This window comes from Primulina tabacum, chromosome 11 (assembly GCF_025594145.1).
Source record: "Primulina tabacum isolate GXHZ01 chromosome 11, ASM2559414v2, whole genome shotgun sequence".
Classification (NCBI taxonomy): Eukaryota; Viridiplantae; Streptophyta; class Magnoliopsida; order Lamiales; family Gesneriaceae; genus Primulina; species Primulina tabacum.
This window is the reverse complement of record NC_134560.1, coordinates 40,158,920-40,175,189: the sequence shown is the minus strand read 5'-3', so window position 1 is coordinate 40,175,189 and position 16,270 is coordinate 40,158,920. Positions and strand designations below refer to the sequence as shown.

At 33.8% G+C, this 16,270-nt stretch overlaps 1 protein-coding gene across 1 annotated transcript; it reads left to right on the top strand.

The window, feature by feature from the left end:
- The first annotated feature begins 3,939 nt into the window (after positions 1-3,939).
- Positions 3,940-7,707, top strand: LOC142519258 (putative ADP,ATP carrier protein At5g56450). The gene is made up of 2 exons (XM_075622219.1): positions 3,940-4,480; positions 6,830-7,707. The coding sequence occupies exons 1-2, from the start codon at positions 4,139-4,141 to the stop codon at positions 7,457-7,459; spliced, it is 972 nt and encodes a 323-aa protein (XP_075478334.1). The 5' UTR covers positions 3,940-4,138; the 3' UTR covers positions 7,460-7,707.
- The last annotated feature ends 8,563 nt before the right edge of the window (positions 7,708-16,270 follow it).

The following is a 16,270-nucleotide window of genomic DNA, read 5'->3' as shown; positions in this document are numbered from 1 at the left end:
GTAGAAAAGTATATTTTTAACATGTCAACATATAAAACATAATTAATTTATGCAATTAAAACAGTTAATTGAAATACACAAGGAATTTAATAACTTGTATACATGTGGTTCGCGTGGACCTTCAAATTTTCGGGACGTTACACTAGTCATATCTCAACTAGTTTTGGAACAAGCCATCACAACCTAGACAAAGTGTTAAAAAGAGGAAACCAAGACAATATTTCAATTGCAGGCCAGTTCAAAAGAGATACAGGATGGATAGCAAGGATAAAAACCTATATAACATATAGTTAAATCTAGAACACTACATACCACCACCTACTCTTTTACTCGACCTCCAGAATATCTGGACACACTCACAGGTAAGCCCTTTAGAGTGATTCAAGTGTGATTCCTAGGATTAATTAATCTAGACCCAAATAGATATGTGTACAAAAATCTTTTTGTTTGATGAAAGGTACTAAATAAAAAAACGGTCGAGGAGTCAACCTGGTATCTGGGCAGTGGATGCTCAAGGCAAATGACCGAAAACAAAAAAATTTATGTCAGAAATAACTGAATTTAAAGGAACAAAATCACATTTTGTGACAATTCTAAAATTAAAACCTGTGTAAAAAAAATATCATCCATGGTAAAGTCATCATTAAAGACTTAATACAAATTGAAAATGTGTACTATAATTTAATTAACATTAGCTAGTTATGTGATAATGGTTACTCTGTTGAATTTCACCAACACACTTGTCTCGTGAAATCTAGCAATTGTAACATTTTGCTAATCGGATTAAAAGAACTAAACACTTAAAAAATAAGTTGGAAAGATAATCAACTTCCCTCCCCTACATGTTTTGCTACTCATAATGATGACAATCATTGATTGTGGCACAAGCAGATGAATAATCTAAACTTCAAATCTATTTCCAATCTAAGTAACCAAGGCTTGGTGACCTGCCTGCCTAAATGCACTATTACTAAAAATAAGATCTGCACAGCATGTCAGCTGGACACACAAGTGAGATATATTTTTAAAAACAAATGTCGTAAGTCCTCCAGCAAATGTTGGATTTACTACACATGGACGTATTTGGGCCAATACCAGTAAATAGCGTAGGGAGAATGAGGTACACCTTAGTGATAGTGGATGATTACTCTCGATATACTCGGGTAATCTTTCTACCGCCCAAAGATCAAACCGTTTTAAATTTGATTGAAGTCTTAAAACGGTTGCAAAATGAAAAATCTACTATGATAGATAGAATAAGCTGTGACATTGGTACTAAATTTACAAACAAGATTCTTGGATCCTATCTAGATTATCAGGGAATCAATTATAAGTTCCCAGCCTTCGGTCTCTCCGACAAAATGATGTTGCAGAGAGAAAAAATCAAACTTTAAAAGAAAAGACTAGAACAATGATTGTTGATTCAAATGTTATTCATAGGTTTTGAGCAGAAACACTCAATACAGTTTGTTACACTCAAAGCAGATCTATGATTAACAAAAGGTATAACAAGACTCCATATGAGATCTGGAATGACATAAAACCATACATTTCATATTTCAAGATATTTGGCTGCAAATGTTTTATTCACAATAATGGTAAAAATAACTTAACTGCTTTCGATGCTAAAGATGATGAAGGATTATTTATTGGTTACTCATCTGTTAGTAAAACTTACAAAGTCTTTAACAAAAAATCTCTGACTGTTGAAGAAACCATTCATATTGTCATTGATGAATCTATTGTATGTGCAGCTCAAGAACCAATAAACATTAATGAGATCAATCAAATATTAGAGAACATCAATCTAATCTATGAATGTGACCGTGATATCAAGTTGAGAAAACACAATGTAGAAACTCCGAAAACTGGTCCAATAATTGTTGAGGACAACTCTATCGAACCAAATCAAGGAAAAAGTAAATGATTGATGATTTCTTGCATGCAGCTTTCATTTCCCAGACTGAACCAAAAAATATAGATGAAGATCTAGCAGTTGCTAACTGGATAGAACCCATGCTAGAAGAACACTCAACTAGTTCGAGCGCAATAGAGTTTGACATCTAGTACCTTGACCGCACAAGTAAAATGTTACTAGAACTAGATGGGTGTTCAGGAACAAATTAGATGAAAATGGCACTGTTGTGAGAAACAAAGCTCGTCTTGTAGCTCAAGGGTACCAAAAAGAAGTTTGAAGAGTCATTCACACCGGTTGCAAGAATTGAAGCCATAATTATTTTTCTTGCATATGCTGGTTTCAAGGATTTCTAAGTTTATCAAATGGATGTAAGTTCAGCATTCCTAAACGGTATCCCACAAAAAGAATTTTATGTTGAACAACCACCATGTTTTATCAGTCTTGCTTATCCTTATTATGTTTTGAAATTAGATAAAGTCTTATATGGACTTAAGAAAGCACCTAGAGCTTGATATGATACCTTACTTAAATTTAAATCGATCACGATTTTGTAATAGGGACGGTTCACAAGACCTTGTTCAAATTCATCAAGGGAGATCATATCTTGTTAGTTCAAATTCATGTCGATAATATTATTTTTGAGTTACAGCTTCAGCTACTATACTTTTCTGTCAAACACTTTTTTCCTGCTTCAACTTCCTCAAACATCAGCAAAAGTCTTTTGTAATTCATAACCATCTCATTAAGTGCAATGATTAAGTAATCTCATGTGAATTCATCAGAGGTAAAGTCAAATACCTCATCATTGTTAGACTCCAGATCATCTGTCATGAAGCACTAACTGACTCTTCATCACTTTCACTGGAGTCTTTATCTGAGCTAGTGGTCTCTTAGTCTGATTCAACCCACTATCTCTTACTTTCTTTTGATATCAAAACCTTTTGTTCTATTTTCTTCCTGAAGATCTCTTTTTTTCATTGGTTCTTCTTTTCTCAGATGACTTTTTGTCATCTTTCTTTGGTCTAGCATAGTCAGTGATGAAGTGGCATGCTCTGCCACAATTAAAACAAGTTTGATCAGAAGAGTTTTATTCTTTCTTATGGTTATCCTTTTAATTGAAATTTTGAAAATTAGAGTTATTCTTAATTATGAATTTTCCAAACATCCTGACAAAGGGCTTCGTTACTCAGCCTTTCTACTAACTTTGATGTAGACATCTGTTGCAACAAGAACTTTTGTAACTTGTGAAACATATGGTTGTTCTTCATTTCTTGTTCCCAGTTCAATATCATACACTTTCATATCAACAAATAGATCATGTAGTTTGAGCTTGTTAAAATCTTTAGACTATCCCATGAATATGGTCTTCACGTCTCATTCTCTTGGGAGGGCTCTCACTACTTTAAATACAAACTCTATATTGTTGTAATCCTTCCCAAGATCTGCCAGCTCAATCGCTATGATGCCGAACCTTTAATCAAACTCTTTCATTGTTTCTCTGGCCCTCATCTTGATGGTATCGAACTTTTGAATGGCCACCATGAGTAGGTCGGTATCAGAATTGGGCTCTATTGTGGGCTGCTCTTGAATTTGGTCCGCATCAATGATTCTTCTCTTGGCTCAATTATTAATCTGTCGATATAAGCCCATGTCAATTGGTAAGGCTTTTTCAGTTAAAAAATCCAGGCCCCTCAAATTGTTATAAAAACTGAAGTCTGAAAACGAGTTCTCCTGTTTGATCAAAATAGTCACAAAAGAAATTCTTGTAGAAAGCATGCATTAATGCTCATGCTTCATTTCAAAACTTGTATGTATATAATGAGTAAACAACAAGGATAAATTGTATGTAGGCCAATAAAGCATGCATGTTTGATAAGAAATAATTAAAATTAAGAGAAAGAAAAATACATTTTTTTTTACTCTTAAATCATTACAAACACACTTTTACAACATATTTTTCTCAATAATTAAGGAAGCCCATTAAGAAGAGAGGCCCATACTCCATATCATTTCCATTTGCTGCAAAAATCGAAGAATTTCGTTTTGAATTTGATTAATTATATAATCTTCAATTTTGATCGAAAAGGAAACAGGAACGAAAAGTATGAGCTAGATTGATGCCCTTTCCAATCTCCAAATCAACAAATCGATAAAATTCAGTTCCTAGTTAGGTTATCGGGTGCTAGTTTTCGCAACGGCAAATTTGCTTTTGTTTCAAGAATGGTGGCGACGGTGAAGGAAAGTGATCCAGGAGAAGACAACAACGGCGGCGATATTTCAAGAAATTGGGTGAGTAGCTTCCACAGGGATCTGACGGCGGGGGCGATGATGGGAGGTGTGGTGCACACCATTGTGGCTCCCATTGAGCGAGCAAAGTTGCTGCTGCAGACACAGGAGAGCAATATGGCGATATTGGCAGGTGGTCCCCACCGGAGGTTTAAGGGGATGCTGGACTGCTTTGCCCGTACGGTTAAGGAGGAAGGTGTTGTGTCTTTGTGGAGAGGCAATGGCAGCAGCGTTTTAAGATATTACCCCTCTGTTGCCCTCAATTTCTCGCTAAAGGTAATACACCAAACTTTCTCTCTCGGTATGAAAGATGTATGATCTGGAAAAAGTGTGATATGTTCTGGTTAGCTTTTTTTCCTTCCAAGAAACTGTGATCACGTGAGATCTCAAGTCTTTGTTTATCTTAGAAACTGTATTTTGCTGATATGGCACTTCATTTTTTAATTGGATTTGTGAATAGTTTAATTTGGAAATTGAATTTACATTTTTTTGGTTTCTCCTTTTGTTTCCAACGCCTGAGCTCGTGACTTTGAATGTTGTCTTGTTGTTTTCTTACTGTGCGTAAAATTGATATGATCTTTGGTGGTTTTTTAGTTTGATGAAGTACGCAGGTGAATATTAAAAGGAATTTTCTGGAATAATATAGTCACTAAGAGGTATTGTAACTCTTGCTATAGTCAATTCAAGATTGTTCAAGGGTGGATATTTTTCATGGGTAGAAATGCATGGTAACTAATATTCTTCTATTACAATAAAATTGAGCCCAGTTCTGTCTTGACTACCCTGCCAGGTTATATACAAAATTTTTCACACTTCAAGGGTGGATATTTTTCATGGGTAGAAATGCATGGTAGCTAATATTCTTCTATTACAATAAAATTGAGCCCAGTTCTGTCTTGACTAACCTGCCAGGTTATATACAAAAATTTTCACACTTGAATATTTTAGTGCCAATTTATCTCTAGATGACTTTAAAAACAGATTGTGCTAAGAGAATCACTGCAATCAGTAGCTAGCAACAATTGGAGGGCTTTAATCGTTTTATTTTTGGCACCATTAGACGCTCGCATATTATCATGACTATGATCTCGACTTATATTTGACAAGGGACTGATATCTAGCTCCAGTGAATCACACAGCTGGTACTTTGTTCTAACTTTAATGTTTTTGGACCGCATTAGAGTCGGTGTATAATTCGTAGAACATTAATCGTTTCATCATCTACTCTGAAGATTTACTATTTAGTGCGACTCAAACCAATTAAAAACGATAAATTGTTTGAAAAGCTTTTAATTTACTGTTAACACAATTGTTGACTGGAAAGAATGTGCCTTGGGTTACACACTCAAGGGTTTTTCTTGGATTGCTGGGGAAGCAAGATGATTGAAAAGTTGTGAGGGTAGCGAGTTCTCAGTGGCTTACAAGTGGACAACGAGATAAACACTAAAGTTTCTTAATAGATAAAACTGTCAGTTAGGTCATTTGTGTCAACTTACTTGTGAAGTAGTTCTCTGCCTTGGTCTGACTGGTGGTGTAAAGCTTTACACTTTTAAGTTGGCGCAACTTAATCACGGTTGATTACTTGCATACTCAATTCAACTAAACTTATCACTTATATATTGGTTTTCTACTTTTACCCTGATCATCCAAACCCATTCTATGGTTGTGCTATATTGGCTCATATTGTCATTGGTTCCTCTAAAAGCTTATTTGAACCAGTTGTTGGAACACAAGCTCTCAGCATTAAAATGCTCATCATGATGATGCTGGCTTATCCACAGTAATTTGTTTAAGAAAATTTGGTAAATATCTTTGTAAAGAAGCAGGTAGTCCTGGTTACTCGAGAACTGACCAATACTGCAATACATATATAGTTAATTAGTATACTTGCATTATGGTTTTTATCTTCAAGCTGTTGAATAGCTTGTATTTCCAGAAGAATATGTCCTCCATTGAAGAAAAATATAAGCACTATAAAATATTTAGTGGCTGAAGCGGAAGTAGTAAAAAGAACCACCCAACTGTCAAAGATGGAGACTGTTTGCCTGTTATTATTGACTGTGGTCACTGTACTGACTTGTAAAGTTTAGATACGAAGTTGGGGTTATCAATAAACGCTCGAACTTCCTGAGATGGATAATTATTCTGACAGGATGCATGATATTTTTAAGATCTTCACTTTATGTGGCTTGGAGTCTCAATGGGAAAGTCTCTGAGGTTTAAACACTGGACCTGGTTAATTTGTCTCAATAAGATCATAAAACAGTCTTTAATTCAGTTTTTCAAAATTATGTTAGTTGGTTAAGCCTGGATGCAGGAGTGGAACATGATGAAGAAGTTGAGACAGACCCGTATATGCAATGTGTGCTGTGCTGAACAGGATTTTTTTTGTGTATGTTGCATCTACGGCTGTGGAGTATGATACTCCTTTACTTGATAAGTGAGTTATGGTGTGTGTGACCACCAACTGTATTTTGTCCCTGAACATTCTCGGTGATCTTTTCGTTGCCTGAAGTTTACCAGTATCTGAATGAAATTATGTGATGATAAGGATAGTGGTTTAGACTTTTGAGGTCAAGTTTTATATTATGTAGAAAGCATTGACCAACATTTATAATTTGACAGGATCTGTATAAGAACATATTGCGCAGCAACTCACAACAAGGTGATTTACTATCTGGCCCATCTGCCAATTTTATAGCTGGCTCTGCAGCTGGTTGCACGACTTTGATAATTGTATATCCACTTGATATTGCTCACACACGCCTGGCTGCTGATCTTGGACGAACTGAAACTCGCCAATTTAGAGGCGTTTGTCACTTCCTGAGGACCATACATGAGAGAGATGGAATTCCTGGAATTTACAGGGGGCTTTCAGCCTCTTTGCAAGGAATGGTTGTTCATCGAGGCCTATACTTTGGTGGTTTTGATACTATTAAAGACGTCATGTCAAGAGATTCGAAGTCAGATATAGCATTATGGAAAAGATGGGTAGCTGCTCAAGCTGTGACAACGTCAGCTGGGATGTTGTCATATCCACTCGACACAGTTAGGAGAAGAATGATGATGCAATCTGGTGTAGGACAACCAATGTACAGGAGTACGTTGGATTGCTGGAGGAAGATTTACAAGCAGGAGGGTTTTGCCTCTTTTTATCGTGGGGCTCTATCAAATATTTTTAGGAGTACTGGTGCTGCTGCTGTTCTAGTTTTGTACGATGAGATCAAGAAGTTCATGAACTGGACAGGGTTATAGACGATAATTTTTTATTTTTTAATTTTTATTTTTGGGTTCATATAGACAGTTAGGACACCAAGTTCAAAGGAAACGGGCCAAATTAGAAATTAGGGGAACTTGGATTGGGTATGCAGATCAAGGTGATAACTACACGGGAAAAAATGTATTCTTGAGCTATATGCGATTCTTGATTGAAAACATGCATTGATTCTTGAAAACATTGAAAATGATGGTAAGAAGTGTGATCGTGAATGGGCTGATTCACCAAACTATTGAGGGCTTTGGTTATGTTTAAAATTTGATCCCTAGTAAACCCGCCACCATGTAACATAAAAAATAGATGCAAAACTTTTTGTTAATAAAAGATGTCATTTAGAATGTGAGACGATGGATCGGCGAATTGAAAGCATAACGAGTACTTTGTATCTTGTTCGATTGATTAAAAAAAAAGGTCAGTAATGATATGCATATGAACTTTAGACCACAACCATCAATACAAACTTTGAAAGAATTACTTTTCAAAAAAAAAAAAAAAAAAGAATTGCAGATTATTCTTTAAGCTTACAAAGGTTATCCGAAGCATCCGCGCCCCATGATAACTACAACAACTGGTGAAGCTTTTTCTAAAATTCCATAAATATTCCTCGTATTTGTTCATATATTACAAATTAAAATAAAATTTTCTCTACTTATTCAATTTTTAATCCCAATTAAAATATTAAACTAATATATCTATTTTCACTTTCTCATATCAATAAAAATAAGGACAAACTTGCAATAAATCTCTATTTCCAAATTTAACTTTCTCCTCACTCACCATCCCTTCAAATATTTGTTTTAGCTCCCCAATTTCTTAAAATTTCCGAAAATATCATCAATCTTCATAATTATGGTACGTGCATTGTTTTACCTATCGAGTCTATTCTTAAAGGTATATAGCCTAAAGACATGCAGCTACGCAATGTTTCAAGCTTATATAGCATGTTCAGATGATCGGTTTAATATATATATATATAAATGACCCATCATAATTCTGTATAATAAATTGAACAGTTTATCTCTTTGACTGGAGTGTCGTCGGGTTGTATCCTACGGATTTTACAGATTGCTCCTCACAGTCTAACCATGCAGTCGTAACATATGGTTCTTGACATAGATTTCTTCAACAGCACCTAGCACAACCTTATTTCGTTTCCTACCTCAGGATATATAGTAAAGTAGTTCAATTTGAAAATAATACATGAGAGGGGTGATAAAACTTTGTCTTTTTATTCAAACATACAAACTGTTATTACATAGTAACCTGCTGTAGAGGATGAGGAAATTGCTTAGCTACCTATAGTAGCTGGAGTTACAACACACATAAACTAGTAAGAGAAAATATTACAATTTGTTTGAAAGAAAATGAAGAGGTTGAATCATGTATTCATCTTCCTTCTACCTTCTTATTTGTAGAATTCTTGGTGGATTTGAAATTTGACTTCAAAACTTGTGAATTCTTTTGTCAGTTGTGGTCGGCAGCATCTTGTGAGTAGTGGTCTTTTCAACCACTAGTTGGTGGCTTTTCTTTAATAAGTGGTTGAGTGGTCCATCACCTTCGATTAATATTTCTGTTATCTTAATCCTTTTACATAAGATTGAGATCCGTTTAGAGAAATCTCGTCCAGCAATATGAGGTATTTCTTCTTCCAATTCTTTTGGAAAAACTCCTCTTTTTGTTGTACAGATTCTTACTCTTGAATCAATATATGCAGCAAAATATTATGTCTTATATTGTTCATATAACATCGCTACACGGATGTATATTGAGAATGTGCTTGTGGTCATTGGATTTTTCACATTTTATCCTCTGCCATGAACTTCATTCCATTTTCTAGATGTTTCAATGTTTATGCTCCTCGAGAAACTCTAGCCCAAGAACCAATTGATCTGGTTCTTTTCCTGAGAATCCTTTGATATGAACTTCCAACCCTTCGATATAAATCATTCATTGGTAAGTTCCTATTATAGGTTTTTCTAAAAAGTGTATGGTATTACAAGAAAATTGATTCCTTTGTTTTGTAATATTAAATACTATTTCAAATTCTTTCTAACTTTCTAGACATCTAAGCTTTCCTATTGTCGGAAAGCTTTTTAGTGTTTGTTGGGTTTCTTGGATAGATGTTTTTTCTCACCTGTAGCTCGTAATTATATCTCCTTGAAAATATAGTATTCTTGGTTCCAGTTTAAGACTTTGATTTTTTTGTAGAATAGATTTGCCTTGGATCTGCATATCTGTTTCCTGGAAACTCAACTCTTTTTAGATAAATTGTCTGAACAACTTTTCCAAATATCTCAGGTATTTCAATAAACTCATCTCTAATAAACAATTTTGAATGATGTGTATTAGATAGAGCATATAAAATTTGATAGGTAATAGAATATGGTCTATTAACTTCTTTTGTCAGCCTTTTTCCTTTGAAGTTTTGATGCAACTTCAAAGCTCAGCTGAAATCTCGATCTGCCCGAGTGTAGAAATTTCTTGGATAAATTAATCCTACAATTTTCCCTACACAGAGGTTTCCTGAAATAGTTCCCAATATTGAATCTTGAGAGTTATCTATTCGTTTATCGTATATAACAATATCAATAGGTGAATCTATTCATTATTTGAAAGTAGCTTTTATCATAATCTGGATTGCTCCGTTATGAATCCAGGACATGGCTCGTGCTACTTCTAATTTTAGTTTTTGCAATTCCTCCTTAATTTCTTTAGAAAGAATTAATTGCATCTCCATTCTATTTCCCGTAAGTTCCATTGAAATTGTCATTTCCCTTCTAGAAATTTTATAGATTAGATGATGCTTTATGTTTCTTAGGTCAATATTTTCTAAGAACTTTTCTATCTGTCTTGTAGAGAATCCTTGATATTTATGTAGGCTAGGATTTTCTCTCAAGATCTTTTGGACCATGTTATGAGGTATTGTTGTCTGACTAAAAAAACCATACAGGTCTTCATGTATTTCGTGCCGAAACACCTCGTCTACAGTCAAATTCTGATTCCTGTTCCATCATATTCTTCCTGAATCGAGACTTTTTCTTCATATATACTTTCGTCCGAGATAGTATCCTCAAACTGGTATACTTGAATAAGATCTTGGTAATAAACTGCTTCTTTAATATCCGAGGTCAGATCGAAGCGTTTTATTCCTCTTTTTTCATTTTCTGGACAGTTATTTGAAATATGACATCTTGCTCCACATTTCCAGCAATTACAATCTTTAAAACTTTCATTAGCTCGGGTGTGATCTCTTCTGAAAGTTTTCTTTGTAGGTGTTCTTCCTATGCTTTGAGATGTACTCGATGCTTGGGATGATGTCCTACTTCTTGATGGTCCGTTTCTTTCCCCAGATTTTTAAGATTTGTCCTTTTTTCTAGACCATATTATTCTTGGTTTCCAAGAACTTATTTCACTTCTTCCACTTTGGCATAAGATGAGATCTAAAACTCTTCATCTTTTGCCTTTATGGTTTACTTCCAATATTTGTTGAAAGATCATTTTCTTTACAACACAAAGGAGTATGTTTGTTAATACCTCTTAATCATTTGTATTTCTTTTGTAATGTTGTCATATGACATTATTCTGCCAATTTTTTTTGAGAAAAGAGGCTCTTCGTGTCAATATATCTGGATTTTCAGGGACATATTCTCTTATTAACATTTATCTCTAGGGACTTGGCATTTTGGAGAAGAAAATTACTGTATTTTCTTCGACCCCCGAATTCCATCTACATTTAGTGAATAACATAATATATTCATCTACTAAACATATGTCATGTAATTCAAGACTATACATAGCTTGAGTGTATTTCTTTTTCTTCTTTGTATCTTGAATGTTAAAATAGTCTACCCTTATAAATTGTGCTTTAAATAGGGTGGCAATTCTTCCGACTATCTCACTAAGAGATTCTCCGGCTATGACTGATTCTTTGGTTTCCACGGAAATCATATCCCAAGCAATTTTAACTGATCTCATAAGACTCATTTCTAAAAGTTTAATAAATCTTTCTCTATTGAGATCTAGTGTTCCTACTGCGATTCTCATAGCTGATGTCCAGTTATTTATGAGATCTCTGTTTTTGAAGTCCAATACATCAAGGTTAAACATAACCACATAAGGATGTATAGGTTCTAAAACAAATTTTCTTTATGGTGTTTGGTGCAGGAGAATTTGACTTCTCTTTGACCTTATTCCAGCTAGGTGCGATTCTCCACCAGTATGAAAATCTGCTTGGGGTTCTCTTATATTTGCATTATGATATCCCACACTTTCTCTTGGTGGTTCCTGAGAAGATGACTAGGTTATGGTGGGTGGTTCACCCTCAGTTGTGTTCATCTTTAGATCTACAACATTAAGATTTGCAAAAGATTCTATAAGGTCTTGGAGATCCTCGAGATCAATCATCTCCAAAGTTTTCATCAGATTAATTCTTTTCTGAGACTGTTTTAATTAGATTGATCATTTTTTCTTCTTCGGCTAAAGGTTTTGGCATTACTTTAACTTCTATCTCTGGTGTAATAAGAGTTCAATACCAAAGGATGGTCGTAACCTTCCTTCTGAAGTCCTTTAACTAGAATTTGGTTGTTGTTCAAGAGTTTGAATTCTTGTTTATATCTCCTTTAATGTTCCAAGAATTTCTTCTTGGTTTTCAAGGATTTCTCCACATTTTTTGGTACATAATACATCATATTGTCATAATTTTGTACTGTCTTTTGAATTTCTCTAAGATCTCCAGAAAGTTTAGATGAATCCGGTACTATTTCTAGGAACCTATTATTTTGAATCATAATTTTACCTTAGGACTCTAATAAGTTACACTTTGTTCCTGATATCTAACTTTGTTTAGATTTTCATGTTTCAAATATTTCAAAATTTTGGAATAAATCCTGTAAATAATTAATTTCGAACCTGGGTTTGGATCCATGTTATTTTGAGAAAATTCTCCTCCTCAAACATTAGTTACACAGTAATTATAAATTTTTATGTTTGAAATAATTTTACCTAGGTTCTAATACCATTTTACGGCTCAGTAAAATTAATCATTACAATCAACACATATAAGGGTATTTAGGAAGTTTATACAAAAATTTTTAGGTGTAAGAAGTTAGGATAAATTTATGTTCTGATCTAGGAATTTATCTCAAATTTACTCTAAAAATAATCATCGCTTCAAATCTCTAGATGCAAGGACGGAGCTAGGATTTTCTCTTTAGGGGGACGAAACAGAAGATGGATGTTTTTATCTAAAAACATGAGCTAGGCAATCTACTCTTGTATCAATGTGAATTAACGAATAACAATCGAAAAATTAATCTTCTATTTTGTTCCGCAATCTTATATTTGAAATATTAAGAACTAAAAATCAACCCTCTGTTGTTATAATGAAAGCGAAATATTTAAATAAATCTAATTATTATATTGATGGCATACTAATTTACTGTGTTTCCAGTTTTTTAGAATAGTCGTTACAATTCTAGTAGATTGATATATTCAAAAAAAATTATAGTGTTGAATATCAAATTCAAAAACTATAAATAATACTTTATAAGTAACTGTTTTTATTTGTGAAATTGTCGAAATATTGTTAATTTTTTTCAAATATAATTAATATGATGTGATTTTTTGTTTAATGTTGATACATCATAAATTTTTGAAATAATAATCAAAATTTTGCTCATGTTTTTAGATAAGATTGAAGGAATTTATAAATTTAAAAACTTGAGGTGGCGAAATTGTTGTTGGACTTAGGCTTGTTCTTTTTGAATGGGAAATTGGACAAGCAAGGCATAGATAATTAGATGGTAAGTGAGAAATGTCTCACATAGGAAATTAATCATAGCATTGGTGAGTTTATATTGAGTTAAACTTTGTGAAAGTGTAAGAAATATTGGTCAAGTGGCTCTCTCTCGTGCACGCCGGCGCAATGAGGGTGCGAATCTCGGGCCCGATTTGCAATGGAAAAAGGATTGACTTGTGTGCAAGCATACGAGCGCGACCTGGGTGCATCAAATGTCAGACCGATCAAGGCAAAATTTTCAACCAAGGTTCACCTGACTTTTGTTATTTTTTATTTTTGAAAATTCTATTATGGATGACCTTCCATCTGCTTGACTCTCCATATGGCCTGCCTGTTGGTGCTCCAGCTGGACTAATCTTTAGTGCTCTAGCTGGACTGACCTTTGGCTTTTCGGATGGCTAGCAGTGACTGTCCATATGGCACTCAAGTACCTATATATAGAGGCAGCATCAAGTCTTTCAGAAGTACCTAACACACTCTCCTGTATTCTCGTTCACTCAACATTCTTCTTTGTTGTCTCGGCTGCTGTTCCTTCCTCCGGATGTTGTTCCTCTGACCTCGTGATAAAGTTAAGGTACCTTTTAGTTCGTCCTAGTGGTGCCTCGTGCTAGGTTACTGCTAGTTGTTTCGTCGTATCTTGGGAAACAGACGTCCAAGTACATCCTCGAAGCACATACCGGAGGAGAAGAATCTGTTTTAAAGACACTGTATTTCATACAGGTCTCGGTTTGGTTCATTTTAAACTTTTCTCCACTGTTTTTCTTCACTATACTGTTCGCTGGTTTTTTTCCTAAAAGCTTTCTGTACTTTATGATTCGATATATTGTGTAACAATTGTGCAGTCAAAACCTTTATTTTAACATCTTACTACTCTTCACTTAATTTTTATGCAAAAAAATTGAGTGCCCCTCTAACTCCATCTATGTCAAGGTCTATGATTTATTGTTAATTTTTACATATATAATGTGTATATTTCAACCTCTAGTTATCAACTTCATCAAATTAAATAAGATGCATATGATATGTTTTAATATTACTTATACATTTATTCATTAATAATTATAGTTAAGTAATATATAAAATACACAATAAGTAAATAAAAAAATGTATAGATTCTCATGGAAATGAATTGTTGGATCACTTGAGTTTTGATGATTTGACAAAGGTTACTGATTTAATGTGAACATTTATAAGAGTCTATCCGAACTGAATTCAATAAGAAAAAGGAATATTCATGCGTAAATATTTTTTCAAGACAAACTGAATCATAACTGATTTTCAAGTGTGACTCAATATCAGAAGCCAAATGATTCACTACGCCAACTGATTCACAAAGACTACCTAATAACATCTCAGATTGAATAATTCATGCAATTCGACGGACAGACTGAAGTATTTTAATAACATTCTCTTACAAAATTAGAGCCTAGCTGACGATATCAGAATGAATATCCTTCGTATCATAACAACTTTTCAATCCGTTAAAAAATCATATTACATTTGTACTATCAAATTATACCTTTTTTCATAAATGATGATGATGTGGCACAATGATTATTATATCTCGAACATCTATCTGATTCAAAAAGATGAATGTTGGATGTATGCTTATAAATAGATCAGATGCATGAACATTTCACTTTTCTCGAACATTAAAAACGATCTAAGTCTTATTATGTAATTTAAGCTTACAGAGCCCAACTGATCAATCATACTTTGAAGAACATGCTCATATGTTATCAGATCATTGAGGATAAATTGTGCTAAGTGAATTTTGGTCAAAATATATGTAACTGACAGTAAGAGTCTTAATTATCATATTGTTTCATTTGTGAGAATAGTTAGGAGTTTCAGTAGGATAACAATATCCCCTGGTGAAGTGGGCATAATGTTGAAAGAAGAACAATGACAGAAGAAGAGGTGGTGGAAGCAACTGTTGAAGTCGTAGAAGATAAAAAAAAAATTGTAGGTGTAATAGGAATTTTTTTTAATTTTATGGACCTATGACATTTTATTTCCTTAATGAAATTTATCTTGCTCAAATCCTTGTAAATTTTTCTATACGTAACTTCTTGTATAGACTTGCAGCTTAGTTTTGTCATTACCAAAAAAGAAGAAATTACTAAGATATTTCAAATACCCTTAAGTTTTGGTGATTGACAAATAACAACGTCATGCTTTTTCAGGTCCAGCAGATTTTAAATGTATTTCAGGTTTCAGAACACTGGATCAAATCAAGCCGTTCAGACATGGCCTAAGAAGATCAAGTCGTCGGGCTAAAAAGTTATTCGAACCGTTGAAGATAAAGTCGCACTGTTACCAGTTACAAAAGAGATAAATCTAAAAAGTATTAAAGTCAAGTTGTTCAATCAGTTTTCTCATTTAAAAAAATTACATGGTATCATACTAACTCCTGAATGACAAAAAACTACTTAACTAGGACATCGCGTGTCAGCTTTATGAAAATCAAAGGATTTGAAGTCGCAAAAGCACAAAGAGTATTAATGATCATTTAATGATATGAAAGTAACATTTATATTTTGTCGAGAAAACAATACAGATGATCGTTGAAAACCAAATCCGACTTGGAGTTTTTCAACTTTAAATATACATATTAAAGTATGAAGAACTCTCTTGACCAACCACAACTATTCTTAAGCTTGCATACTTCAAATATCTCGAGCACACTTAATATTTTGATTTATAGCTGCTCATTCAATCACACACTTATCAGAATCATATAAGATCATCAAGTATTAATATGTCCTACTCCAACAACTTAAACTGTCAAGTCTGACCGTTGGATTTTTTGTGTTGTCTGGTAAACCAAGTGTTCTTAAATATCCAGAATTGTAAAGTGATCATTAAGATTTTCAGTTAAGCAGTTATAAGTCCTAACTCAAGTGGGTTATTAAAAGACGTTGTAAAATCAAAATCTTTTGTTGAAAACTTTCCTAAGTGGAAAAAGTGGTGACGTATGAGTTTTATTTCC

Coding starts and splice junctions, on each gene's coding strand:
- LOC142519258 (XM_075622219.1), top strand. CDS start 4,139: ATGGTGGCGACGGTGAAGGAAAGTGATCCAGGAGAAGACAACAACGGC. Junction 4,481..6,829: donor CCCTCAATTTCTCGCTAAAG/GTAATACACCAA, acceptor ATAATTTGACAG/GATCTGTATAAGAACATATT.